This window comes from Pseudophryne corroboree, chromosome 1 (genome assembly GCF_028390025.1).
Source record: "Pseudophryne corroboree isolate aPseCor3 chromosome 1, aPseCor3.hap2, whole genome shotgun sequence".
NCBI classification, from domain to species: domain Eukaryota; kingdom Metazoa; phylum Chordata; class Amphibia; order Anura; family Myobatrachidae; genus Pseudophryne; species Pseudophryne corroboree.
In genome coordinates, this window is record NC_086444.1 from 867,607,556 (window position 1) to 867,634,833 (window position 27,278).

Sequence of the window (27,278 nt, forward strand, 5' to 3'; positions counted from 1 at the left end):
CGGCCCTATCCATTTTCTTTCAAAAAGACCTGGCTTCACTTCCTGAGGTTCAGACGTTTGTTAAGGGAGTGCTGCATATTCAGCCCCCTTTTGTGCCACCAGTGGCACCTTGGGATCTTAACGTGGTGTTGGGTTTCCTGAAATCCCACTGGTTTGAGCCACTTAAGACCGTGGAGCTAAAGTATCTCACATGGAAAGTGGTCATGCTGTTGGCCTTAGCTTCGGCTAGGCGTGTGTCAGAATTGGCGGCTTTGTCATGTAAAAGCCCCTATCTGGTTTTCCATATGGACAGGGCAGAATTGCGGACTCGTCCGCAATTTCTGCCAAAGGTGGTGTCATCTTTTCATTTGAACCAACCTATTGTGGTGCCTGTGGCTACTCGTGACTTGGAGGATTCCAAGTTGCTGGACGTAGTCAGGGCTTTGAAGATTTATGTAACCAGAACGGCTAGAGTCAGGAAGACTGACTCGCTGTTTATCCTGTATGTATCCAACAAGCTGGGTGCTCCTGCTTCAAAGCAAACCATTGCTCGCTGGATCTGTAACACGATTCAGCAGGCTCATTCTGCGGCTGGATTGCCGCTTCCAAAATCAGTGAAAGCCTATTCCACAAGGAAGGTGGGCTCTTCTTGGGCGGCTGCCCGAGGGGTCTCGGCATTACAGCTTTGCCGAGCTGCTACTTGGTCGGGTTCAAACACATTTGCATGATTCTACAAGTTTGATACCCTGGCTGAGGAGGACCTTGTGTTTGCTCATTCGGTGCTGCAGAGTCATCCGCACTCTCCCGCCCGTTTGGGTGCTTTGGTATAATCCCCATAGTCCTTACGGAGTTCCCAGCATCCACTAGGACGTTAGAGAAAATAAGATTTTACTCACCGGTAAATCTATTTCTCGTAGTCCGTAGTGGATGCTGGGCGCCCGTCACAATTGCGGACTTTCTGCAATACGTGTATATAGTTATTGCGTAATAAAGGGTTATGTTATGTTGGCATCCATTGGTTGATGCTCTGTTGTTGTTCATACTGTTAACTGGGTAAGTTTATCACGAGTTATACGGTGTGATTGGTGTGGCTGGTATGAATCTTGCCCTGGATTCCAAAATCCTTTCCTTGTACTGTCCGCTCTTCCGGGCATAGTTTCGCTAACTGAGGTCTGGAGGAGGGGCATAGAGGGATTAGCGAGTGCACACCAGTAGTACTAAATCTTTCTTAGAGTGCCCAGTCTCCTGCTGAGCCCGTCTATTCCCCATGGTCCTTACGGAGTCCCCAGCATCCACTACGGACTACGAGAAATAGATTTACCGGCGAGTAAAATCTTATTTAATAACCGTACACAATGTCAAAACGCAGTAAAGAAGACAAGTAAGGTGCCAGCGTGCATAAAAAGAGGAATTGAGACAAGGGACTCGGATGTAATCATGCCGCTGTATAAGGCATTGGTACGTCCACACCTGGAATATTGTGTTCAGTTTTGGGCACCATTGTATAAAAAAGACATCAGTGAACTCTAAAGTGTTCAAAGGCGAGCTACTAAATTGATTAAAGGCCTAGAAGGACTGGACTATAAGGAAAGACTTACTAGGCTGAATATGTATACACTAGAAAAGAGGCGCCTAAGAGAAGATATTATTAATATCTTCAAATATGTAAAGGGACATCACAAAGAGTTATCAGAGGAATTATTTATTAAAAGAACACAGTTTAGGACACGTGGGCACTCGCTGCGACTGGAGGAGAGAAAATTCCGAACGCAACGGAGGAAAGGGTTCTTCGCTGTTAGGGCAATCAGGATGTGGAATTCCCTGCCAGGGAATGTGGTAATGGCGGACTCTGTAATTGGATTTAAAAATGGAATGGATACATTTCTGAATGAAAAAGCTATCCAAGGTTATAATACTTAAAATATCAACGTGGTTAATCCGGGGGTAACATGAGTTATAGTAGCTAACTAGTCATAAAACATTATTTAGCAAGTATGTAGAATCATCACAACTTAAAACAGGTTGAACACGATGGGCAACTTGCCTCTATTCAACCTCAAATACTATGTTACTAAGACCTTGGAGGTGCTCGCTTTTAAGGGAGATATACTGTTTGGGGAAGATCTGAACAAGATTGTGACTGACTTGGCGTCGGCCAAGACTGCGTGTCTCCCAAGTACTAATCCTTCGGCTCCGAACGCTAAGAGTGCCACTTTTCTTGGGCCACCCGTCAGCCTACTTCCAAATCAAGCAAGCCTACCGCATGATGGGGCGGGCCTTCCCCTGGGGGATCACAGGGTGGGAGGCCGACTTCTGCAGTTCGCCCAGGTATGGTCAAAGACCACTTCCGACACCTGGGTGCTGGAAGTTGTCTCTCATGGATACGCTATCTCTTTCAAGACACGTCCGCCTTGCCAGTTTTGCTTGATGGTTATTCCTTCAGATCCATTAAAAGCAAAAACTGTACATTTGGTTGTAGAATCCCTCCTGGACACGGGAGAGATAGTGCCTGTGCCTCTGTCTCAGAGAGGCAGGGGATACTATTCGACACTGTTTCTAGTTCCGATGCCGGGTGGATCCTCCCGGTCCATTCTCAACCTGAAATCTTTGAATAAGTTTGTGAAGGTATCCAAATTCCATATGGAAACTCTTCGCTCTATTGTTCTGGCTATGGAGCCCAAGGATTATATTGTTTCCCTGGATATACAGGATGCTTACCTACACATACCTATTGCCATGTCGCATCAGCAATATCTGCGGATTGCTATTGGCAGCCTACATGATCAATTCCAAGCCTTGCCTTTTGGACTGACCACAGCTCCTCGGATCTTCACCAAGGTCATGGCAACCATGACGGCCATTCTCTGTCGTCAAGGTGTCAGTATCCTGACGTATCGGGACGACTTGCTGATCCTGGCGAACTCCCCAGAGGTTCTCACCCATCATCTGGAACTAACGGTTCAATTCCTACAAGCCCAAGGGTGGCTCATCAATTAGAAGAAATCCTTGCTGGTCCCTGCTCAGAGCATGGTGCACCTGGGGGCATTACTGGATACACACAACCAACGTTTGTTCTTGTCTCCAGAGAAGGTCCTGAAACTTCAGGACAGGATCAGATGCCTTCTCTCTCGTCAGTACACTCGGCGATGCAAGTACTAGGCCTCATGGTGTTGGCTTTCAGCATGGTAAAGTATGCTCAATTTAATTCCAGCCCTCTGCAGAGGTTAATCCTTTCCAAGTGGGAATGCCTGCCTCACCGGATCAGATCTCACATGATCTCCTTGAATCCTGAGGTCCATCTGTCACTGAGCTGGTGGCTGCAGGACCAACAATTGAGCAGGGGTCGCCCCTTCTGGATCTCCAACTGGCTCCTCCTAACAATGGATGCCAGTCTGCGGAGTTGGGGCGCGGTGTTGGAGCAACACTCTCTTCAGGGCCGGTGGACCAAGGAGGAATCTCTCCTCCCGATAAATATTCTGGAATTGCGGGCAGTGTTCAATGCGCTGAAACTTGCCCTGCCTCTGGTACAGAACAGGCCTGTTCAAGTACAGTCAGACAACGCCACCATGGTGGCATCCATAAATCAACAAGCAGGCACTTGAAGCCGCATGAATATGATAGAAGTGTCAAAAATCCTTCAATGGGTGAAACGCCATCTGCCAGCCATATCGGCAGTGTTCATTCTGGGAGTCCTCAACTGGGAAGCAGACTTCCTCAGTTGTCAGGATGTACACGCCATAGAGTGAAGTCTTCATCCGGAAGTCTTTCAACTCCTAGTGGACAAGTGGGGCCTACCAGATGTAGACCTGATGGCGTCTCGACACGGTTCCGATCTTCAGAAAAAGGACAAGGGATCCCCAAGCACGTGGACGCGCTGGCAATTCCATGGAACTTTCAGATGCCATACGTGTTCCCTCCAGTGTCACTCCTGCCCAGGTACTACGGAAGTTCAAGCAAGAAGGAGGAATACTACTTCTAGTTGCTCCAGCGTGGCCCACACGGCATTGGTTCTCAGACCTGCCGGGTCTCTCGATGAGCGTCCTCCTCTACTTCTTCAATGCCCAGACCTCCTTGTTTAGGACCCTTGTGTCTACCCGGACCTGGCCAGACTGGCTTTGACAACGTGGCTCTTGAAGCTTCACTCCTGAGGGCCAATGGATTCTATGAGGCGGTCGTTCAAACTATGTTGAAACCCGTAAACCGGTTTCGGCTCGGATTTCTTATAAGGTCTGGAATTCTTATTACACCTGGTTTGCTAATAAGAATTACGATGCATACAAGTTCAGCACTGCCAGACTTTTGGCTTTTCTGCAACAAGGCCTGGACTTAGGCCTTCCTTTGGCTTCCTTCCAGGTTCATATATCTGCCCTGTCGGTTTGGTTTCAGATAAAAATTGCGTCTATTCCCGACGTTCATGCTTTCACTCAGGGTGTTTTACGGATTCAACCTCCCTCCTGTGACTCCGTGGGATCTCTCTGTATGTCTTAAATGCCCTACAAGAGTCTCCATTTGAACCTCTTGAGTCTGTGGACCTTAAATGCCTTACGCTTAAGGTCGTGTTTCTGCTGGCTATTGCCTCTGCTAGCAGGGTGTCGGACTTAGGCGCTTTGTCCTGTCGTCCACCCTTTCTGATTTTTCACTGTGACCGGACTGTTCTTCGAACTGGTTATCTACCTAAGGTGGTGTCAATCAGGAGGTCAGACTCTCTTTTTGTCCTTTTTGGTTTTCACAAACGTGGCTGGCCAGATGGATTAAAATGGTGATTGCACAACCTTATGTGCAGGCTGGGCTTCAAGTTCCTGCTGCTATCAAGGCCCGTTCTACTCGGTCTGTTGGACCTTCTTGGGCGACCCGCCATGGCGCGTCCCTAGAACAATTGTACAAGACGGCTGCATGTTCCTCAGTGAACACGTTCATCAGGTTCTATGCCTGTGATACTTCCGCCTCCCAGGATGCTTCCTTTGGACGCCGGGTTTTTGTGCCCTCTACAGTGCGTCCCCTCCCATGAGGAACTGCTTTATGACATCCCCGATGTTTTTCCCTGTGGAATACCAGTGTACCCTGCTGCAGAAAAGGAGATTTATGGTTAAAGTTACTATTGTTAAATCTCTTTCTGCGAGGTACACTGGATTATACAGGGCGCCCACCCTGACACACTTAGCTTCTTTGGGTTTGTATGGCTTTAGCCGCTGGTGCCTTCTCCTGTCGTGAGAATGTGGTTCTGTGTGGCTAACATCTACCGTCTCTATTTTACCTGCTACTGCATCGGACTGGTTTACGAAACTGAACTCCAGTGCCTGGAGGCGGGACTATAGAGGAGGCGGTGCAGTGCATCCTGGAAACAGTCAAAGCTTTAGCCTGTTGGTGCCTCGGATCAAGATCCAACTCTACACCCCGATGTTATTCCCTGCGGAATCCAGTCTACCTCGCAGAAAGAGATTTAACAATGGTAAATCTTACCGTAAATCTCCTTTCATGCCCCCAGTACTAACCCAGCAGCTATATACGTTTACACACTCCTACCCTCAGCATTGTCCCAGTAATACCTGCCCCTAACCCCTCCTTGCCCCCAGTATTGCCTCAGCTGCTATCTACCGTTACCTCCTCCATACACCAACTGCTGTATGCCTTTCTCAATCTCTACCGGAGCTACTGCCTGCACACAGCACTACCCAAACTTGCATCGTGGCCCCAACAGTGCCCCAACTACTGCCTGCCCATACCCCCTTCTTCCCCCTCCCTGTCCCAACTGCTTCCTGTCTCAATCTCTCAATCCCCACCTCTACTCTTAACTGCTGACTGCCTCAACCCCAGCTCTACCCCAGCTGCTAGCTGTCCCCACCCCCAGCACAGTCACAACTGCTGCCTGCCCTTAGACACCTTGTGATGGGACCCAGAAACGGCGTAGGACCCCAGGTTTTTAAAGTGAGGGATCCCTGCGACCCATATATTGGCCCTCATTCCGAGTTGTTCGCTCGCAAGGCGATTTTAGCAGAGTTACACACGCTAAGCCGCCGCCTACTGGGATTGAATCTTAGCTTCTTAAAATTGCGAACGATGTATTCGCAATATTGCGATTACAAACTACTTAGCAGTTTCAGAGTAGCTTCAGACTTACTCGGCATCTGCGATCAGTTCAGTGCTTGTCGTTCCTGGTTTGACGTCACAAACACACCCAGCGTTCGCCCAGACACTCCTCCGTTTCTCCAGCCACTCCTGCGTTTTTACCGTAAACGGTAGCGTTTTCATCCACACGCCCATAAAACGCCGTGTTTCCGCCCAGTAACACCCATTTCCTGTCAATCACATTACGATCGCCGGAGCGAAGAAAAAGCCGTGAGTAAAAAAACTATCTTCATAGCAAAATTACTTGGCGCAGTCGCAGTGCGAACATTGCGCATGCGTACTAAGCAGAAAAACGCTGCGATGCGAAGAAAATTACCTAGCGAACGACTCGGAATGAGGGCCATTGTGTTGATTAGCTAGATCACTGGATTAAGAAACATCAAACAATTAATATAGTAAAATCTTTTTTATGTAATATCTACCGAGTCCAAAACGTTTCTTCAAATTTTATGATATGGTAAATATTACCTTAACACGTTTCTCATTGTTTACCACTGATAAAATAGCCTGCTTTGTGTATTTTGTAATTTTCATGCAGTGTTCTTTTTCCTAACAGTATTACTTTCCTACTGTGTTTTCATGTATCTTCTCAGTAGTTGTATATAACAAATGGATACCCTTCTTTTTTTGCTTTGCTTTTCAGAATGGAAATGAAAGATCTTGGAAGGCATGGAAGAGAGCTAGAGGAAAAGTTCTGCTTCCTGGTGGTACCAAACCATGTTGCCACAGCTATATCTAAACATGGTTTATCTATCGGAAATATTACTACAAAGGTGCTGGGCAATCCAGAAATGGGAGTTTATTTGTTCCGACACATTGATGTTGCACTGAATTTTGTTCATCGGAGAAATTCGGCTTCAAACGTAGTGGTCGTTTTTAAAGTAAATATTACACATGGATAATAAGTTGTAAAAGATTATAGTTATATTAGAAGTTATTACAGTGAAAGCTGAGCACAATGACACTCGGCTGTGAAACTAGTTTTATAAAGTATAAGTGCAGAATACGTGTTGAAAAACAGTTAATGCACGAATCTACTTATAATTGAATACGATTCTGGCTGATTTGCCTTCAAAAGCTATTTCACGAATGAGTGCCACTGTTCTCAACTCTCTGCTCTGACTGAGAGCCACAAGCTGTCCTCTTCAGTATGTACTGTTCTTTGTTCGCTTCACGGCATTCTAAAATCTAATTACACAGAACTGGGTATATTAAAGTTCCTACAAACAAAAGAAACTAAGCAAGGGTAAATAGATCAAAATGCATTCAAGGAAATGAATATAGGAACAAAAAAGTTGATTTCACCAAAGTGTTTAAACTGCAAAAAAGTACAGCTGTCATTGGGCCCGATTCAAACCTGATCGCTGTTGTGCGAAATCACACAGCGGACGATTATCAAATGACTGCGTATGGGTGTTCGTAAGGTGATTGACAGGATGAGGATGTTTGTGGGTGGTAACTGGAGTGTCAGGAAAAACGCACGCAGTTCCACGGTTTTCAGGACGGGTGTGACGTCAGCTCCGGCCCCGATCAGCCTGTTTGTATCGCACTGTAGGAGTAAGTCTTGGGCTATGCACAGACTGGAAAAATCATTCGATGATGAGTGGGTTGCGAACGGATTTGCAGATGTCCGCTGTCTGGCGGAATTTTCGCATGGCGTACACATGCATTCGCACACTTGCACGGGGCGGGTTTTCATTCTCTCTTGCCGGCGACTATCTGATCGCAGACCTCTGCAAATTTGCAGCACAGCGATTAGCTCTGAATTAGGCCCATTGTTTCCTACCATTACCTTCAGCATTTTCCAAAAAGCTCAACAAGCAGGACCATCTCTCTTTTCACCACTTTTAACTTTCTTCTCTTTCCTCCTTTAATTTATCTTTCTGCAGCAGGGTACATTGGTTTCCACAGGGAAACATCGGGGTGTAGAGTTGGATCTTTATCCAGGCACCAGCAGGCTAGAGCTTTAGACTGTCTCAGGATGCCTCCTCTTTAACCCCACCTCCAGGCACTGTGAGCTCAGTTTCGAGTTTGTGCCTGCAGAAGCAGGTCACTTAACAGGGAGCTGCACTGGGCAGCCCTGAAAAAGCTTTTAGAAGACTTCAAGGGCCGCAGCACTTACGTGTCAGGATGACATTCTGTGCTGCGGCTCCGTCACCTCCCTAGCGGCGTTGCATACTCCCGCTGGCTCTGTTCCTGGGTACTTGCGGCGGAGATGCTCCGGCTCTAGGCACACGGTCGCAAACGCTCTCCTGGTTTGCGTGGCTGCTACTGAAGGGAGGAGGTAAGAGGGTCCCTCGGGCGGGACCCACCATTAAATCGTGTTCCGGTCGCAGTCTAAGGAGACGAACGGCGACGTTGGCATGGACACTGTGACAGAGCAGGGACCCCACTATATCCACCATGTCATATGAGTACAGGTCGGATATATAACCAGCATAAGGGAGAAGGCGCTTGACCTGTAGCCCCTCCCCCAGCTCCGGGCGCCATCTACTGCTGGTGTTCCCGCCCTGGCGCTGCCTCACACTCTCCCTCACTCCCTGACTGAGACGCTGGGCACCATCTTCTAACATAGCTGCGACTGGTCTCCGGGATTGCAGGACAAGGTCTCCTCTGTAAATCCGCCTGTACATCATCGGCGTGATTTTACAGACACTGAAGTATTCTACATGTCATTAATAGGACAGTGTTAGTTAAGAACAAGTGTACCTTTGACAGAATATATTGTACGAGTATTCTGATTTATAGATCCGGTCTCGGACCACGCATTGCTACATATATACATAATCTAGTCCAGTGCAGTTTTATTGTCTTACTAAAATAATTATCTGCATTGTCACTGTGTGTGTGCCTGTATCTACTGTGTGGATTTCACTTTCAGTGTATCTCAGCTATAGCTATCACTATATTCTGTACCCTAAGGGACTAGGTGCGTCAGGGTCTAATATATAATGCTCTGCAGTAATTGCAGATAAGTGTATTCTACTGTGTATTTCAGTCACCTCATACCGCATTTATTCTCTGTTTGTGTCCTGTATATACTGTCACATAAATAGGGGATTTATTTGCAGGTATTGTATTCATTGTATCCCAGCTTTAGCTATCACTGTATTCTGTACCCTAAGGGACTAGGGTGGTCATTCCGAGTTGTTAGCTCTCTAGCAGTTTTTAGCAGCCGTGCAAACGCTATGCCGCCGCCCACTGGGGAGTGTATTTTAGCTTAGCAGAAGTGCGAATGAAAGGATCGCAGAGCAGCTACAAAAAATTTTGGTGCAGTTTCAGAGTAGCTTCAGACCTACTCAGCGCTTGTGATCACTTCAGACTGTTCAGTTCTTGTTTTGACGTCACAAACACGCCCTGCGTTCGACCAGCCACGCCTGCGTTTTTGCTGGCACGCCTGCGTTTTTCCGAAGACTCCCTGAAAACGGTCAGTTGACACCCAGAAACGCCCACTTCATGTCAATCGCTCTGCGGCCAGCAGTGCGACTGAAAAGCTTTGCTAGACCTTGTGTAAAACTACATCGTTCTTTGTAATAATACGACGCACGTGCGCATTGCGCTGCATGCGCAGAAGTGCCGTTTTTTTGCCTCATCGCTGCACAGCGAACGAATGCAGCTAGCGAATAACTAGGTGTGTCTGGGTCACATATATAGTGCTTCACAGTATTTACCGTTAAGTGTATTCTACTGTGTACTCAGTCACATAGTACCGGATGTATTTGCTGGTACTGTGTACGCAGTCACATAGTGCCGGATTTAGCCGCTGTTGAGTACTGTGTACGCTGTCACATACTAGGGGATTTATTCACTGGTATTGTACTCTGTCTAGTTGTATCCTACTCATACGCTCTGCGATTACATTCACTAAAATGTCTAACACAAAGGGCGGGAAATCCACGGACGCTACTGTATCATGCACCGCATGCGCCAGGGATTTGCCTGAGGGGGAAGTTTTGTATGACGGTCTGTGTACTGTGTGCCATACATCTCTCAGTCAGTCCGCAGCTCCTGTAACCAATCAGGAGCCACCTTGGGCGCCGTTCTCAACTATGCTCAATACGCTTGTGACACACCTTACGCCCCCTGTGGGACCTCCTGTGCCATTGCAACCACATATTGTCCCTATGGTAAATCCGCCTTGTGCGGATAATTTGTCTACCCAGTTGCAGCAATTGAATCAAGCTTTGGTTAGACATAAACCTACCCCAACTCACTCACGTGTTAAGTGGTCACCTAAGTGGGCCACTTCCTCACAATCCACTAATCTCTCAGAAGATTCTTCTGATGAGGATGGGGAGTATACTGACCCGTCAGACACTGATACAGCTGCTTCTGACGAGGAATCTACTATTCAAGTTGATGTCCCTGATTTAGTATTAAGCATTTCTAAGAAACCTGATAAGTTTAAACGTCAGAAGGTATCTAAGACATTATTACCACATTCTGGCCATTTAATAGACATACGTCATGAACCCTGGTGTTCGCCAGGAAAGAAATTCTCCCTATCTAAAAAGATGGTAGCTCGTTATCCTCTCCCTTCTGAGTTGTGTAACAAGTGGGAGAATTCAAGTCCGGTGGAGTCCCATGTCACCCATCCCGTGGTCTCATCTACTATTCCTGTCACCTTACTGAAGGAACCGACAAATAAGCGTATGGAGGGATGCCTGAAGTCTATTTACTCGCTTACAGGTTCTGTACATAGACCCACTATAGCAGCCTCTTGGGCTGCAAAAGGAATTGAAGCATGGGTTCAGGCATTAGAGGAAGAGCTGCCTCATGATATATCTGACATTGCCAGACAGTACCTGTCTCACATTACCACCGCCGCCTATTACATTCAGGAGGCGTCCTCTGAGGCAGATGTGTTGGCGGCCAAGGCTTCGACTACGTCCATCCTAGCAAGCCGTATTCTGTGGTTGAGAGATATAGGATTTGGGTGGACTGCGCACAGAAATGTGCTAACGTTACGGGGAGTGCTGCTGGTGTTTAACAAGTTGGTCCTACTTGTTAGAATATTGGTGCAAAAGTGGAAATTTTTCACACTGCGCTCATCCCCGGTTTTGGGTTTGCATGTGTCTACACTAGTGTAATAAATGGTGAAAATGCTTGTTTGAGTTTCAAAGTGATGTTTATTTATAAATAAAAAGCAGAAATAGATAGTCCTGAATTAATTGCACTCTATTTGGCTGTAATTAGCCTTCTTGCTAATTGTGCATGAATACGCTTGAATCTAAACGTATTTTGATGAAGTCCAAATGTAGTGAAAAAAATGAATGAAAAAAATGATGAAAAAAGGAAAAAATAAAAATGAATGAATTATTGAAAAACGAAGAAAAATTGAAAAAGGAGAGAAAATGTCTATTTGATTGAAAATCGGGCCGCGGCGTCCCGCTGGTATTAACTGAGTGCACTTTGTTTAAAAAGTATTCTGCTACTGACAGACAAACAGCAGTGGAGAGTGCGTGAGGAAGAAAGGGACTCCGGACTGGTCTGCCTCCCCCTGCTTCTGCCTCCGTCACTGTGACTGTGTTCTGTCACAGGTCGGAGGCTTGTCAGCCTGGGTTTGGTGCCTGTCTTGGAGGGGGAGATGCACGCACTGCGACCACTCTCAGAGTGGTTCGTTGCCGCACTTCCCCCACCTACAGAGACTCACCTTTGATCTCCTCCTCCTCTGCTGGATGTGTCAGCGGCAAGTTGTTTCCTCGCTGTTCGGCCGTCGTCCGTGATCTGCAGACACTTCCTGGTTTTCAGTCACGTGACCGGGTTCTCTGTCTTGTTCCGCTCCTTCTGCTCGATCGTGCAGCTGTTGTAGATAGTGTGGGGAAAATGCTCCAACGCGTTTCGGCCCTTGGGGGCCTTCCTCTGGGAGAAGAAGTGTATATGATTTCTCCTGTGGTGAAGGAATAAATAGGCTGATCTGTGGTTCCTTCGTTCTGATTGGATGTTGTGCTTCATGTTATGAGAGGCAGTTGTTCTTGTCAGTCACATTGTGTAACCAATGAAAGGCATGTGCTCAGTCTTTCATGGTCCTTTTTGATTGGTTTTGCAACTGTCAGTCATGTTCTGTCGTCCAGTGAGTGGGTTTGTGACCTTGAAGCTTTGTTTATGGTTGCTATAGTGATGATTGTAGCCTGGTGGATGAACTGGTTCATTGTGCAGTTCAGAAATCAATGGATGAGAATAATGAAATGAACCAATAAATTGATTACAAATTGTGGAAAAGGTGGAATTGAATCATATTAGGAATAAATGAATGAAATGAAGTAAAAATGAAGTAAATAAATGTGAAGATGGTATTAAATGCCATAAGAATAATAAATAATAAAATAATAAAAAAAATAAAAAAAAAATAAATAAAAATATATATAAAATAAAACAAAAGGAAAATGGAATGATTGAGAAATGAAGAATACTATAATCTTAAAGTACATAGCTTTAATCTGATGTATAGTGTAGGTGGGTGGGTTGGTGTTGGGTGGGCTAGTATAATTCCAAGTGAGAATGGATGAACAACTGTAAGCTGGAGTGTGTTGAATTTATTTAAAAAGTTTCTACATTGAGCGCAGACCAAAGTGGTCAATTCTGCTTTGTAAGTGTTAGTTTTTTTATTGACAAATGATGGATCTCACTTCATTGTCAAAATTGAGTCCTCTTGGTACTAGTGTGTCCATGTTAATCATGACTCGTAGTTCTTCTTTGTTTATCTGGTGGATGTAATTGCCCCCCCTCCACCTGGGTTTGACCTCTTTTAATCCTATGAATGTGAGTAATGTGGGATCACTGTTATGAAATTGTTTGAAATGTTTTGATAGTGGATGTTCCTCTGTTCCTTTTCTTATGTTCCTGATGTGTTCATTTAATCTTATCTTGAGTGGTCTCACTGTCCTCCCTACGTACTGCTTGTGACACGGGCATTCCAGTACATAAATCACCCCCTTGCTATGACATGTTAGTGTTGTTTTGATTTTCATTGTTTTCTTGTTTGAGGTGGATGTAACTGTGTGAACAGGTTTGGTACTTCTGTTTTTAGTAGTGGTACATGCGTTACATGTGCCACAGTAATAAAAGCCTCCTTTTAGTTGGACTTTGTCTATAGTGGTTTGTTTTTGTGTTTTGGGTGCTATATGGTTCCTTACTATTTTCTGTCTGATGTCTGGCGCTTTTCTAAATATTATTCTGGGTGCTGTTGGTAGAACTTTCGCCAGTGTCTCATCCTGTAGTAAGATGGGCCAATATTTGTTGATGATCTTCCTAACTTGATGGGAGTCTTTGGAGTATTGTGTGATAAAGAATATGTTATCGTCCTGGACTTGTTCCTGTTTTTGGTTGTATTGTAACAAAGGTCCTCTGTCTAGTTCTCGTACTTTGTTGAATGTTTCTTGGATGATGGTACTGTCATATTTCTTTTCTATAAATTGACTCTTTAAATTTTGTCCCTGTATGTCATAATCTGTCAGGCGTGAGCAGTTTCTTCGTAGACGTTTGAACTGTCCTGTTGGTATGTTCTTTAACCAATTGTGATAATGACCGCTGGATGTAAGAATATAGCTATTGACGTCTACTGGTTTGTGAAATGTATTGGTGTGAATAGTGTTGTCTGCTATGAAAATGTTAAGGTCCAAAAACTCTACCTTTTCTTTACTGAAGTTGGTGGTGAACTGTAGGTTGTGGTGATTAGCATTAATGTATCTTAGGAAGTTTTCTAATGTTGTTTGGGTACCCTTCCATATGAAAAATATGTCATCTATGTATCTCGACCATAGGACGAGGTTCGCACCAAGCCCCGCCTTGGACCAGATGAAATCGTCCTCCCAATGACTCATGAATAAATTGGCGTAGCTAGGTGCGAACCTCGTTCCCATGGCCGTGCCGGTGACCTGTAGGTAAAAATCTTCTTCGAACCACAAGTAGTTGTGTGTGAGTATGTGCTGTATGCATTCAGTAATGAAATCTCTCTGCGTGGGTGTCATGGTTTCGTCTTTTGTTAGAAAATGGTGTATGCTAGAGATGCCCTGATCGTGATCTATTACTGTGTATAATGATGCTACATCACATGTGACTAGCCAGTAGTCTTCTTGCCATGTGATTTTTTGTAATTTGTTCAGTATGTCAGTTGTGTCTTTCAGATGTGACTGTTGTGCGGATACGTACGGTTGTAAAAAGGTATCTATATACTGAGAGAGGTTGGAAGTGAGTGAATTTATTCCAGATATAATCGGTCTACCTGGTGGGTTAAGTTTGTTTTTGTGTATTTTGGGGAGATAATAAAATACTGGGATGATAGGATGTGGTTTGTCTAGAAATGAGTGTTCCTTTGTTGTCAGAATCTCTGTTTCCAAACCTTTCTTGAGGATTGCCTGGAGTTCTTTTTGGAACTTGGTTGTGGGGTCTGTGGATAATTTGCTGTAAGTGGTGGTGTCGTCTAGTATTCTATGTGCTTCCTTGAGATAATCCTCTTTGTTCAGAATGACTATCCCCCCTCCCTTGTCGGCCGGTTTTATTATTATGGTCGTGTCTTTGTTTAAGTCCGTTAGTGCTTTCAGTTCAGCTTTAGTCATGTTTGTCTTGTTTTTGGATGGTTTGTCACAAATTTTCAAAATGTCATGCTGGATCATGTTTGTAAATGTCTCTATCTGTTTCCCCATGATGTAGCTGGGGTAAAATGTAGATGGGGGACGGTGTTCAGTATGTTTGTATATGTCTGTATCGGATTGTTTATGTTGTGGTAATGGTGTCTGTTGAAAAAAATTTTTTTTTAGAGTGAGTTTGCGTGTAAATTTCTGGATATCCAAATATGTATTGAACTTGTCCATGTTGGTTGTTGGAGCAAATTTAAGACCTTTGTCCAATGCACTAATGTGGTTTTTGTTCAGTGTTGCGTTGCTAAGGTTAAAAATTCCCTTTCCTGGAGTGATGTTGATCCTTGATCTTGCCTTTTTGCAACCTTGTCCCCCTCTGCATCCTCGTCTGCCTCTTCTTTTTTCCTTTTGAGTGTTTTCCTCTGTGTTGAGACGGGTTCCATTGCTGGGCCCGTCTCCTGCTCTAAAAAATGTTGATTGACACATGATTCATCTATGGGATTATCTAATGTATGTCTGGTCTCAGTGTTGATTGTGTGTAGTTCTTCTAAATGCGGTACAAGTACTGACTGTATGTCACGCCACCCTTGCTCTAGTGAATGTCGTGCTGTCTCGAATTCTAGATCGTCTTCTAGATCCAGTGGAGAAAAAGAGATGTTGCTGGTTGAGCTGATTGTGGATAAATTCTCTAGATCAATGCTATCTGTATCCCTTTTTGTGTCGATGTTTGTGGTGCTGTGGAGTTTTGTCATGTATTGCTGGTATGTCAATTTAAGTTTCTTGTATATGGGTGTGTTCTGGTTGTTGGTGGTATTGATAGTGTTTTGTCGTGTGAATGATTTGTACTTGCCTGATGGCCTGTCCTTTGATGGGCTTTTGGATTTCGTGTTTATTGTGATAGATTTGTTGGTCTTAGGGCGAGATCTGTCCTTAATCCCGTATTTGTCCCTTAGTATTTTGTTTTTCTTAGTGATTATGATTCTGTCTTCACCCTGTTTTAGTTTGGACAAGGTTAAATGTACTAATGTCTTAAATTCGTCATCTTGCTCAAATGGCTTTAGTTTGGTGTTTAGGTCATCAATCTCTTTCTCTAGTGTAATTTGTTCCTCTTTTTGTGTGTCGATCAGTAGTGTTATGAGTGATTGTGAACAAGTTTCTAGTATTTCATTCCACTTGGATAAGAAAGGGGTATTGTCAGTGTAATGTGATGGAGTTTTCTTGATTTTTAATCCTTTTGGTGTTATGCTGTTGGTGCTGTACCATTCTAATGTCTTAATGTCCCACCATAGTTTGTTTTCTTTCTGAATTATTTTTTCTAAGGTTTTGAATGTTGTGAGAAATGTACTAATGTGTAGATGTGGGGAATTTCTTGTATCTAAGTCTGTAAAGACCGACTGTGCCCTTTTTAACCTGTCATTTCTATTGTTTGTCAATCCCATATGTGTATTGGTTCTAACTTCTTGCTGCAGTTCCTGGACCTTTTTTTAAAGTCAGAAAGATATAGGATTTGGGTGGACTGCGCACAGAAATGTGCTAACGTTACGGGGAGTGCTGCTGGTGTTTAACAAGTTGGTCCTACTTGTTAGAATATTGGTGCAAAAGTGGAAATTTTTCACACTGCGCTCATCCCCGGTTTTGGGTTTGCATGTGTCTACACTAGTGTAATAAATGGTGAAAATGCTTGTTTGAGTTTCAAAGTGATGTTTATTTATAAATAAAAAGCAGAAATAGATAGTCCTGAATTAATTGCACTCTATTTGGCTGTAATTAGCCTTCTTGCTAATTGTGCATGAATACGCTTGAATCTAAACGTATTTTGATGAAGTCCAAATGTAGTGAAAAAAATGAATGAAAAAAATGATGAAAAAAGGAAAAAATAAAAATGAATGAATTATTGAAAAACGAAGAAAAATTGAAAAAGGAGAGAAAATGTCTATTTGATTGAAAATCGGGCCGCGGCGTCCCGCTGGTATTAACTGAGTGCACTTTGTTTAAAAAGTATTCTGCTACTGACAGACAAACAGCAGTGGAGAGTGCGTGAGGAAGAAAGGGACTCCGGACTGGTCTGCCTCCCCCTGCTTCTGCCTCCGTCACTGTGACTGTGTTCTGTCACAGGTCGGAGGCTTGTCAGCCTGGGTTTGGTGCCTGTCTTGGAGGGGGAGATGCACGCACTGCGACCACTCTCAGAGTGGTTCGTTGCCGCACTTCCCCCACCTACAGAGACTCACCTTTGATCTCCTCCTCCTCTGCTGGATGTGTCAGCGGCAAGTTGTTTCCTCGCTGTTCGGCCGTCGTCCGTGATCTGCAGACACTTCCTGGTTTTCAGTCACGTGACCGGGTTCTCTGTCTTGTTCCGCTCCTTCTGCTCGATCGTGCAGCTGTTGTAGATAGTGTGGGGAAAATGCTCCAACGCGTTTCGGCCCTTGGGGGCCTTCCTCTGGGAGAAGAAGTGTATATGATTTCTCCTGTGGTGAAGGAATAAATAGGCTGATCTGTGGTTCCTTCGTTCTGATTGGATGTTGTGCTTCATGTTATGAGAGGCAGTTGTTCTTGTCAGTCACATTGTGTAACCAATGAAAGGCATGTGCTCAGTCTTTCATGGTCCTTTTTGATTGGTTTTGCAACTGTCAGTCATGTTCTGTCGTCCAGTGAGTGGGTTTGTGACCTTGAAGCTTTGTTTATGGTTGCTATAGTGATGATTGTAGCCTGGTGGATGAACTGGTTCATTGTGCAGTTCAGAAATCAATGGATGAGAATAATGAAATGAACCAATAAATTGATTACAAATTGTGGAAAAGGTGGAATTGAATCATATTAGGAATAAATGAATGAAATGAAGTAAAAATGAAGTAAATAAATGTGAAGATGGTATTAAATGCCATAAGAATAATAAATAATAAAATAATAAAAAAAATAAAAAATAAAAATATATATAAAATAAAACAAAAGGAAAATGGAATGATTGAGAAATGAAGAATACTATAATCTTAAAGTACATAGCTTTAATCTGATGTATAGTGTAGGTGGGTGGGTTGGTGTTGGGTGGGCTAGTATAATTCCAAGTGAGAATGGATGAACAACTGTAAGCTGGAGTGTGTTGAATTTATTGTGCTAATCACCACAACCTACAGTTCACCACCAACTTCAGTAAAGAAAAGGTAGAGTTTTTGGACCTTAACATTTTCATAGCAGACAACACTATTCACACCAATACATTTCACAAACCAGTAGACGTCAATAGCTATATTCTTACATCCAGCGGTCATTATCACAATTGGTTAAAGAACATACCAACAGGACAGTTCAAACGTCTACGAAGAAACTGCTCACGCCTGACAGATTATGACATACAGGGACAAAATTTAAAGAGTCAATTTATAGAAAAGAAATATGACAGTACCATCATCCAAGAAACATTCAACAAAGTACGAGAACTAGACAGAGGACCTTTGTTACAATACAACCAAAAACAGGAACAAGTCCAGGACGATAACATATTCTTTATCACACAATACTCCAAAGACTCCCATCAAGTTAGGAAGATCATCAACAAATATTGGCCCATCTTACTACAGGATGAGACACTGGCGAAAGTTCTACCAACAGCACCCAGAATAATATTTAGAAAAGCGCCAGACATCAGACAGAAAATAGTAAGGAACCATATAGCACCCAAAACACAAAAACAAACCACTATAGACAAAGTCCAACTAAAAGGAGGCTTTTATTACTGTGGCACATGTAACGCATGTACCACTACTAAAAACAGAAGTACCAAACCTGTTCACACAGTTACATCCACCTCAAACAAGAAAACAATGAAAATCAAAACAACACTAACATGTCATAGCAAGGGGGTGATTTATGTACTGGAATGCCCGTGTCACAAGCAGTACGTAGGGAGGACAGTGAGACCACTCAAGATAAGATTAAATGAACACATCAGGAACATAAGAAAAGGAACAGAGGAACATCCACTATCAAAACATTTCAAACAATTTCATAACAGTGATCCCACATTACTCACATTCATAGGATTAAAAGAGGTCAAACCCAGGTGGAGGGGGGGCAATTACATCCACCAGATAAACAAAGAACTACGAGTCATGATTAACATGGACACACTAGTACCAAGAGGACTCAATTTTGACAATGAAGTGAGATCCATCATTTGTCAATAAAAAAACTAACACTTACAAAGCAGAATTGACCACTTTGGTCTGCGCTCAATGTAGAAACTTTTTAAATAAATTCAACACACTCCAGCTTACAGTTGTTCATCCATTCTCACTTGGAATTATACTAGCCCACCCAACACCAACCCACCCACCTACACTATACATCAGATTAAAGCTATGTACTTTAAGATTATAGTATTCTTCATTTCTCAATCATTCCATTTTCCTTTTGTTTTATTTTATATATATTTTTATTTATTTATTTTTTATTTTTTTTATTATTTTATTATTTATTATTCTTATGGCATTTAATACCATCTTCACATTTATTTACTACATTTTTACTTCATTTCATTCATTTATTCCTAATATGATTCAATTCCACCTTTTCCACAATTTGTAATCAATTTATTGGTTCATTTCATTATTCTCATCCATTGATTTCTGAACTGCACAATGAACCAGTTCATCCACCAGGCTACAATCATCACTATAGCAACCATAAACAAAGCTTCAAGGTCACAAACCCACTCACTGGACGACAGAACATGACTGACAGTTGCAAAACCAATCAAAAAGGACCATGAAAGACTGAGCACATGCCTTTCATTGGTTACACAATGTGACTGACAAGAACAACTGCCTCTCATAACATGAAGCACAACATCCAATCAGAACGAAGGAACCACAGATCAGCCTATTTATTCCTTCACCACAGGAGAAATCATATACACTTCTTCTCCCAGAGGAAGGCCCCCAAGGGCCGAAACGCGTTGGAGCATTTTCCCCACACTATCTACAACAGCTGCACGATCGAGCAGAAGGAGCGGAACAAGACAGAGAACCCGGTCACGTGACTGAAAACCAGGAAGTGTCTGCAGATCACGGACGACGGCCGAACAGCGAGGAAACAACTTGCCGCTGACACATCCAGCAGAGGAGGAGGAGATCAAAGGTGAGTCTCTGTAGGTGGGGGAAGTGCGGCAACGAACCACTCTGAGAGTGGTCGCAGTGCGTGCATCTCCCCCTCCAAGACAGGCACCAAACCCAGGCTGACAAGCCTCCGACCTGTGACAGAACACAGTCACAGTGACGGAGGCAGAAGCAGGGGGAGGCAGACCAGTCCGGAGTCCCTTTCTTCCTCACGCACTCTCCACTGCTGTTTGTCTGTCAGTAGCAGAATACTTTTTAAACAAAGTGCACTCAGTTAATACCAGCGGGACGCCGCGGCCCGTATTCTGTGGTTGAGGTTGTGGAAGGTGGACCTGGATTCCAAAAAGACATTGGAGGTACTCCCTTTAAAGGGAGACATCCTATTTGGGGAAGATCTCAAGATTGTGACGGACTTAGCGGCTGCTAAGACTGCGTTTCTCCCGAATACTAATCCTTCTGCACAGAAGGCAAGAGGGACCGCTTTTCGCTCCTTTCGGCCTCAAGGGATAGCAGAAGGTCAGGTATTCCCGAGACAAACTCGTGCTCCCAAAACCACCAAGCCCAAGGCAAAACAATCCTGGCCCACCTGTCAGCCTGCTTCTAAACACGATCAGCCTGCTGCATGACGGAACGGGCCTCCCCCTGGGGGATCCCATGGTAGGAGGCCAACTTCTGCGATTCAACCAGGTCTGGTTAAAGACCACTTCAGACGCATGGGTGCAAGAAGTTGTCTCTCACAGGTACACAGTCTCTTTCAAGAGTCGTCCCCCTTGAGAGTTATGCACCATGGTTATTCCTTTGGATCCGTTAAAAGCGCAAGTTCTACAACTGGTTGTGCGTTCCCTCCTGACTACAGGAGTAGTAGTACCGGTACCTCTTGTCCCTGTTTCTAGTCCCGAAACCCAATGGGTTTTCCGGCCTATACTCAACCTCAAATCACTGAACAAGTTTGTGAGAGTGTCCAAGTTCCGTATGGAAACACTGAGCTCAATTGTTCTGGCCATGGAATCCAGAGACTATGGTATCCCTTGATATACAAGATGTTTACCTGCATATTCCTATTGCCAGATCGCATTAGCAATATCTGCGGTTTGCAATTGGCAACCTCCACTATCAATTCCAGGCTCTGCTGTTTGGACTGGCAACGGCCCCTCGGATCTTCACCAGTTTATAGCCATGATAATGGCTCATCTCCATCGCCAGGGAGTCAGAATCCTGCCATATCTGGACAACTTGCTGATTCTGGTAAACTCCCAAGATGTCCCCCTCAGTCATCTTCAACTGACGGTAAACTTCCTACAAGCACACGGGTGGCTAATCAACTGGAAGAAGTCCTCACTGGTCCCTGCTCAGAGCATGGTGCACCTGGGGGCACTTCTGGACACACACAGTCAACGGCTATTTCTGTCTCCAGAGAAGGTCGATACACTTGGCAATGCAAGTACCTGACCTCATGGTGTCGGCTTTCGACATTGGTAGAGTACGCTCAATTTAATTCCCGCTCACTGCAGAGGTTAATCCTTTCCAAGTGGGACGGCCTGCCTCATCGGATCAAATCTTATATGAACTCCTTAACTCCGGAGGTTCGTCTGTCGCTGACCTGGTGGCTACAGGACGAGCAGTTAAGCAGGGGCCATCCCTTCTGGATCTCCAACTGGGCCCTACTGACGACGGATGCCAGTCTGAGGGGTTGGGGTGCGGTGTTGGAGCAACACTCCTTCCAGGGACGGTGGAACAAGGAGAACTCACTCCTCCCGATAAACATTTTGGAATTGCGGGCGGTGTTCAATGTTTTGTCTCTCGCCCTGCCTCTGTTACAGAACAGGCCTGTTCAAGTACGGTCAGACAACGCCACCACGTTGGCATACATAAACCATCAAGGAGGCACTCGAAGCCATGGTGGAAGTATAAAAATCCTTCGTTGGGCGGAATGCCATCTGCCAGCAATATCGACAGTGTTCATTCCGGGAGTCCTCAACTGGGAAGCGGATTTCCTCAGTCATCAGGATATACATGCCGAAGAGTGGAGTCTTTATCAGGAAGTCTTTCAACACCTAGTGGACAAGTGGGGACCACCAGATGTAGACCTGATGGCTTCTCGACACAATCACAAGGTTCTGGTCTTTGGATCAAGAACCAGAGTTCCTCAAGCAGCGTTCGTGGATGCCCTGGCAAATCCATGGAACTTTTGGCTGCCCTTTGTGTTCCCTCCAGTGTCATTTCAGCCCAGGGTACTACGGAAGTTCAAACAAAAAGGAGGAATTCTACTTCTAGTCGCTCCAGCGTGGCCCAGAAGACATTGGTTCTCAGACCTGCAGTGTCTATCGATAGAGCATCCTCTTCTACTTCCTCAACGCCCAGACCTCCTCATTCAGGGCCCTTGTGTCTACCCGGACCTGGCCAGACTGGCTTTGACGGTGTGGCTCTTGAAGCATCACTCTTGAAGGCAAAAGGATTCTCTTAGGCGTTCATCCAAACTATGCTGAAGGCCCGCAAACCGGCATCTGCGCAGATTTATTATAGGGTCTGGAATTCTTACTTCACCTGGTGTGCTGCTAAGAATTACGATGCATACACATTCAGAACTTCCAGACTTCTGGCTTTTCTGCAACAAGGCCTGGACTTAGGCCTTCGTCTAACCTCCCTCAAGGTTCATATTTCTGCCTTGTCGGTGTTGTTTCAGAGGAACATTGCATCTTCCTGATGTTCATACTTTCACTCAGGGTGTGTTACGGATTCAGCCTCCCTATGTCTCTCCTGTGGCTCCATGGGATCTGTCTGTTATCCTGAATGCCCTGCAAGAGTCTCCATTTGAACCTCTTGAGTCAGTGGACGTTAAATGACTTACGGTCAAGGTCCTATTCCTACTGGCTACCGCCTCTGCTAGTAGGGTGTCAGACTTAGGCGCTTTGTCCTGTCGTCCACCCTTCTTGATATTTCACTGTGACCGGGCTAAGGTGGTGTCATCTTTTCACCTTAATCAGGAGATTGTGGTTCCGGCTTTCATCTCTTCTGGTTTGTTTTCCAAAGAGCGGTCTTTGGATGTGGTATGGGTTCTCTGTATATACGTGGAGAGGACTGCCTCTGTCAGGAGGTCAGATACCCTTTTTGTACTTTTGGTTTTCACAAACGTGGCTGGCATGCAAATAAACAAATCTTGGGCAGATGGATTAGAATGGTGATTGCACAAGCCTATGCACAGGCTGGACTTCCAGCTCCTGCTGCTATTAAAGCCCATTCTACTCAGTCTGTTGGACCTTGTTGGGTGGCCCGCTGAGGCGCGTCCGCTGAACAATTGTGCAAGGCGGCTACGTGGTCCTCAGTTAACACGTTCATTAGGTTCTATGCCTTTGATACTTCCGCCTCCCAGGATGCTTCCTTTGGATGCCAGGTTCTCATGTCCGCTATGGCGCGTCCCCTCCCATGAGGAACTGCTTTAGGACATTCCTGATGTTTCCCTGTGGAAACAAATGTACCCCGGAGAGGAGATTTATGGTACACTTACCATTGTTAAATCCCCTTCTGTGAGGTACATTGGTTCCACAGGACGCCCACCTTGATGCACCTAGCTCCTATGGGTTTGTATGGCATTAGCCACTAGTCCTTTCTCTTGTCGGGAGAATGTGGTTCTATGTGACTAACATCTATCTTCTCTTTTACCTGCTCCTGAATTGAACTGGTTAACGAAACTGAGCTCACAATGCCTGGAGGCGGGGTTATAGAGGGGCCCCCAATGCATCCTGGTACAGTCTAAAGCTTTAGCCTGTTGGTGCCTGGATCAAGATCCATCTCTACACCCCAATGTTTCCCTGTGGAACCAATGTACTTCGCAGAAAGAGATTTAACAATGGTAAATCTACCATAAATCTCCTTTTCTCGTCCATTGTCTTTTTTCAGTCTGTTTATCCCTAATCTGTGCATTATGCAATGTGTTTTTCTCTCTCTTCCTCTCTATCTTCAGCGCCCTCCCCTTTTTACTAATTCTCTTTCTCCCCTCTTTTTCCAACTTTTCCTTTCTTACCTCTCACTTCATCCCTCTGTCTTGTTCTTTTCTCCCCTCTCATTCTCCTGCTCTTATTCTGTGTTTGCATCTCTGTTTCTCCCCTGGACCTCACTCTTTTCCCCTGCCTTTCACTATTATTTCTCTAGCATCCGTAAGGGATATTGGGGACAGATTAGTACAATGGGGGTATAGATGGGTCCAAAGGAGCCAGTGCACTTTTTCTTCAACTGGGTGTGCTGGCTCCTCCCCTCTATGCCTCCTCCTACAGGTCAGTTTAGATAAAAGTGCCCTCAGGAGAGGATGCACACTCTGCAAGCTCCAGAGTTTTTTAAAATTTCTTTTAAACTTTTATTTCTTTAGGTATGCTGTTTGGGCAACAGCATACCTGCACCGTGGGAGTTAGGGGGAGGGGGACGGTCACGGCCCTTGAGGTGCAGAGCCGCTTCCCGCTGCAAGACCACCATCCTGAGGGGCTTTTGTTCAGCAGGGCATGGCGCCTTGGCTGTTGCAGCCGCAGCATGCTGCACACCCCTGACACTGCCTGAAGGTGATCATCGGTGGTGAGTACACACTGGGGACCCCGCTGGGGGGTCCCCCGGTTCACGGTGCGACAATATGGCGGGTGAGGCGTACGGGTCCCTCATGGGGGGGACCCGCTGTGGCCCATGCGTGAAACTGGCTAAATACCTTGTACCAAGCATTTATGTGAGGCTGCAAACACTTAGGAGACATGGCCAGTATAAAGATAACACAGTAGCTCCGGCGCCATAGCGGGGGGCGGAGCTACATCAGAGCAGGCTCAGAGGCTTTTTGGCGCCTTACTCTGCATAAGCAGCAGCAGCCTCACACAGCTCCTTTATAACTGTCACACCCCGGATCACTGGTACCGGGCGCTATATTGTGCACAAATATGATCCCTTTGAGGGATTCTTCATTAGACAGTCTCTCTGTTTATATGTATATGTGAAACGCTGACAGCCTCACTGGGGCTGTGCAGCGTTGAGTGTGCTGGTGTCCTCTCTCCTGTGTCTCTTTTCACATGCAATAGGGCAGGCTTGTATTGCATTACAGGCTGTGTTTTATGTGTATTATACCTGTTTTTCTTCTTCACAATGGTAAAACAGAAGTTATGCAGTGTATGTAATGCTAGATTTTCCCCTGGCTCATCTGGCTCAATATCATGTGAGCAGTGTAGTCCGTTATCACAAAATGCTGATAATGTGGGGGAGAGTCCAGAGCCCTCCTGGCTAGCGGCTATCAAAACTATGATGTCTGATATGTCATCTCAACTCACTGCAAATGCCAATAAAACTCAGGAACTGCAACAAGCAGTGGCAAATCTAGCTGCTAAATATCCCCTCTGTCCACTACAGTTTCACAAAAACGTACTTTACATGCACTTCTATCAGATACTGATGATGATTTACAGGATGATGGGAATGATGTGGACCCCATAAGCGGGGACTCTACCCCTACACAGGGTATTGAACCCCTCATATTGGCTATTCGGGATGTGTTAAAGCACCCCCTGGAGGATGCTAATAATCAGCAGTCATTTCTGCTGCGGGGTACACTGAGCTCCACAAGGAATAACATCGGGGTGTAGAGTAGGATCTTTATCCGAGGCACCAACAGGCTCAAAGCTTTGACCTTCTTCCCAAAATGCATAGCGCCGCCTCCTATATCACCCCGCCTCCGTGCACAGGAGCTCAGTTTTGTAGTTGGTGCTTTGCAGTAAGCAGACAGTCAACAGGGGGGCTGCTCCTGCAACCCTAAGAAAAAGCTATTTCAGAATAAAAGAAAATCTGAAGACTTCAAGGGCTGCAGCAGTGTCTGGATGTCAGTCAGACATCCACTGCTGCAGCTCCATCACTCCCCCAGCGGCGCTGTATACTCCCACACCCTGGTTGCCGCGTAATTACAGCGGAGGCTCCGGTGTTCTTCTGGTTAGTCACACACTCGCCGCTGTTCTCCCGGATCGCGTGGACGCATACAGGGAGAGGTAAGGGGTCTCTTTGGCCTGCCGTAACCGCGATCCGGCGCGGCCAATGTGAGGCGGGGCCACATGCGCTGGCGCGGGCACTGTAAGGGGAAGGGGCTCCACTAGCCACCAGGGCACTGGGCACAGGTCGGTTTTCTTCCTAAAACCGTTTGTTTTAACAGCCCGCAGCGCCTGGTGGGGAAGCCAGCATGGGGAGTAAGGCCTGACCTGGAGCTGCATCTCTCTCCCTCACTCCCTGCCAGCCGCAATTACACGGAGCTGCGCTGTTCCTGGGACTGTTTGGGCAAAATCCTCCTCTGTAAAGCCGCCTGCACGTCAGCGCTGTGCATTTTACAGGACATTGAAGTATTCTACTTGTCAGTGGACAGTGTTAGTTAAGAAAAAGTGCATCCAGTCAGGGTTTTGTAGTACAAATACCCTGTGATATAAATCCAGTATTTACTGTGTTTTGATATATCTAATGTGTGTGTATATATATATATATATATATATATATATACAAAGCGAATTGAATCGCACACACCTTCTAAATAATTTGCTGGGTGCACGGTGAAACAATCAGTACAGGGTAATCCGTGGTTTTTTTTCCACATGAACCAGCACACCAAAAAGTAGCAAAATTTTCAATTCATTTAATCCATATTAATTCTCCAAAAGTGCAATGTGCAATGTGCAAACATAGGCATGAGTAATAAAAATAATACTTAGCAGTTCAATGCATCAGAATGAATGGCAGCTCCTACAGCTGTTTCGGTGCCGAAGCACCTTCATCATGGGAATAGCCATCAGTCTGATGGCTATTCCCATGATGAAGGTGCTTCGGCACCGAAACAGCTGTAGGAGCTGCCATTCATTCTGATGCATTGAACTGCTAAGTATTATTTTTATTACTCATGCCTATGTTTGCACATTGCACATTGCACTTTTGGAGAATTAATATGGATTAAATGAATTGAAAATTTTGCTACTTTTTGGTGTGCTGGTTCATGTGAAAAAAAACAACACGGATTACCCTATATATATATATATATATATATATATATATATATACACAGTTGTGCTCATAAGTTTACATACCCTAGAAGAATTTGTGATTTTCTGGCCATTTGTCAGAGAATATGAATGATGACTCACATACTTTTCTTTCACTCATGGTTAGTGGTTGGGTGAAACCATTTATTGTCATACAACTGTGTTTACACTTTTTAAATCATAATGACAACAGAAACTACCCAAATGACCCTGATCAAAAGTTTACATACCCCAGTTCTTAATACCGTGTATTGCCCCTTTTAACATCAATTACAGCTTGAAGTCTTTTGTGGTAGTTGTGGATGAGGCTCTTTATTTTCTCAGATGGTAAAGCTGTCCATTCTTCTTGGCAAAAAGCCTCCAGTTCCAGTAAATTCGTGGGCTGTCTTGCATGAACTGCACGTTTGAGATCTCCCCAGAGTGGCTCAATGATATTGAGGTCAGGA

General features: G+C 45.0%; 1 protein-coding gene across 10 annotated transcripts in view; it reads left to right on the forward strand.

The window, feature by feature from the left end:
• Positions 1–27,278, forward strand: part of TEX15 (testis expressed 15, meiosis and synapsis associated) — a 313,058-nt gene that overhangs the window by 187,176 nt on the left and 98,604 nt on the right. For 8 of the 10 annotated variants that reach the window (XM_063920026.1, XM_063920025.1, XM_063920024.1 and 5 more), the window contains exon 5: positions 6,749–6,986. The exons of 1 other annotated variant lie outside the window; for it this stretch is intronic. In XM_063920026.1, the coding sequence (XP_063776096.1) occupies positions 6,749–6,986 (238 nt within the window). The remainder of the gene's footprint in view (positions 1–6,748; positions 6,987–27,278) is intronic. One more of the 10 variants, XM_063920031.1, reaches the window with a different exon arrangement.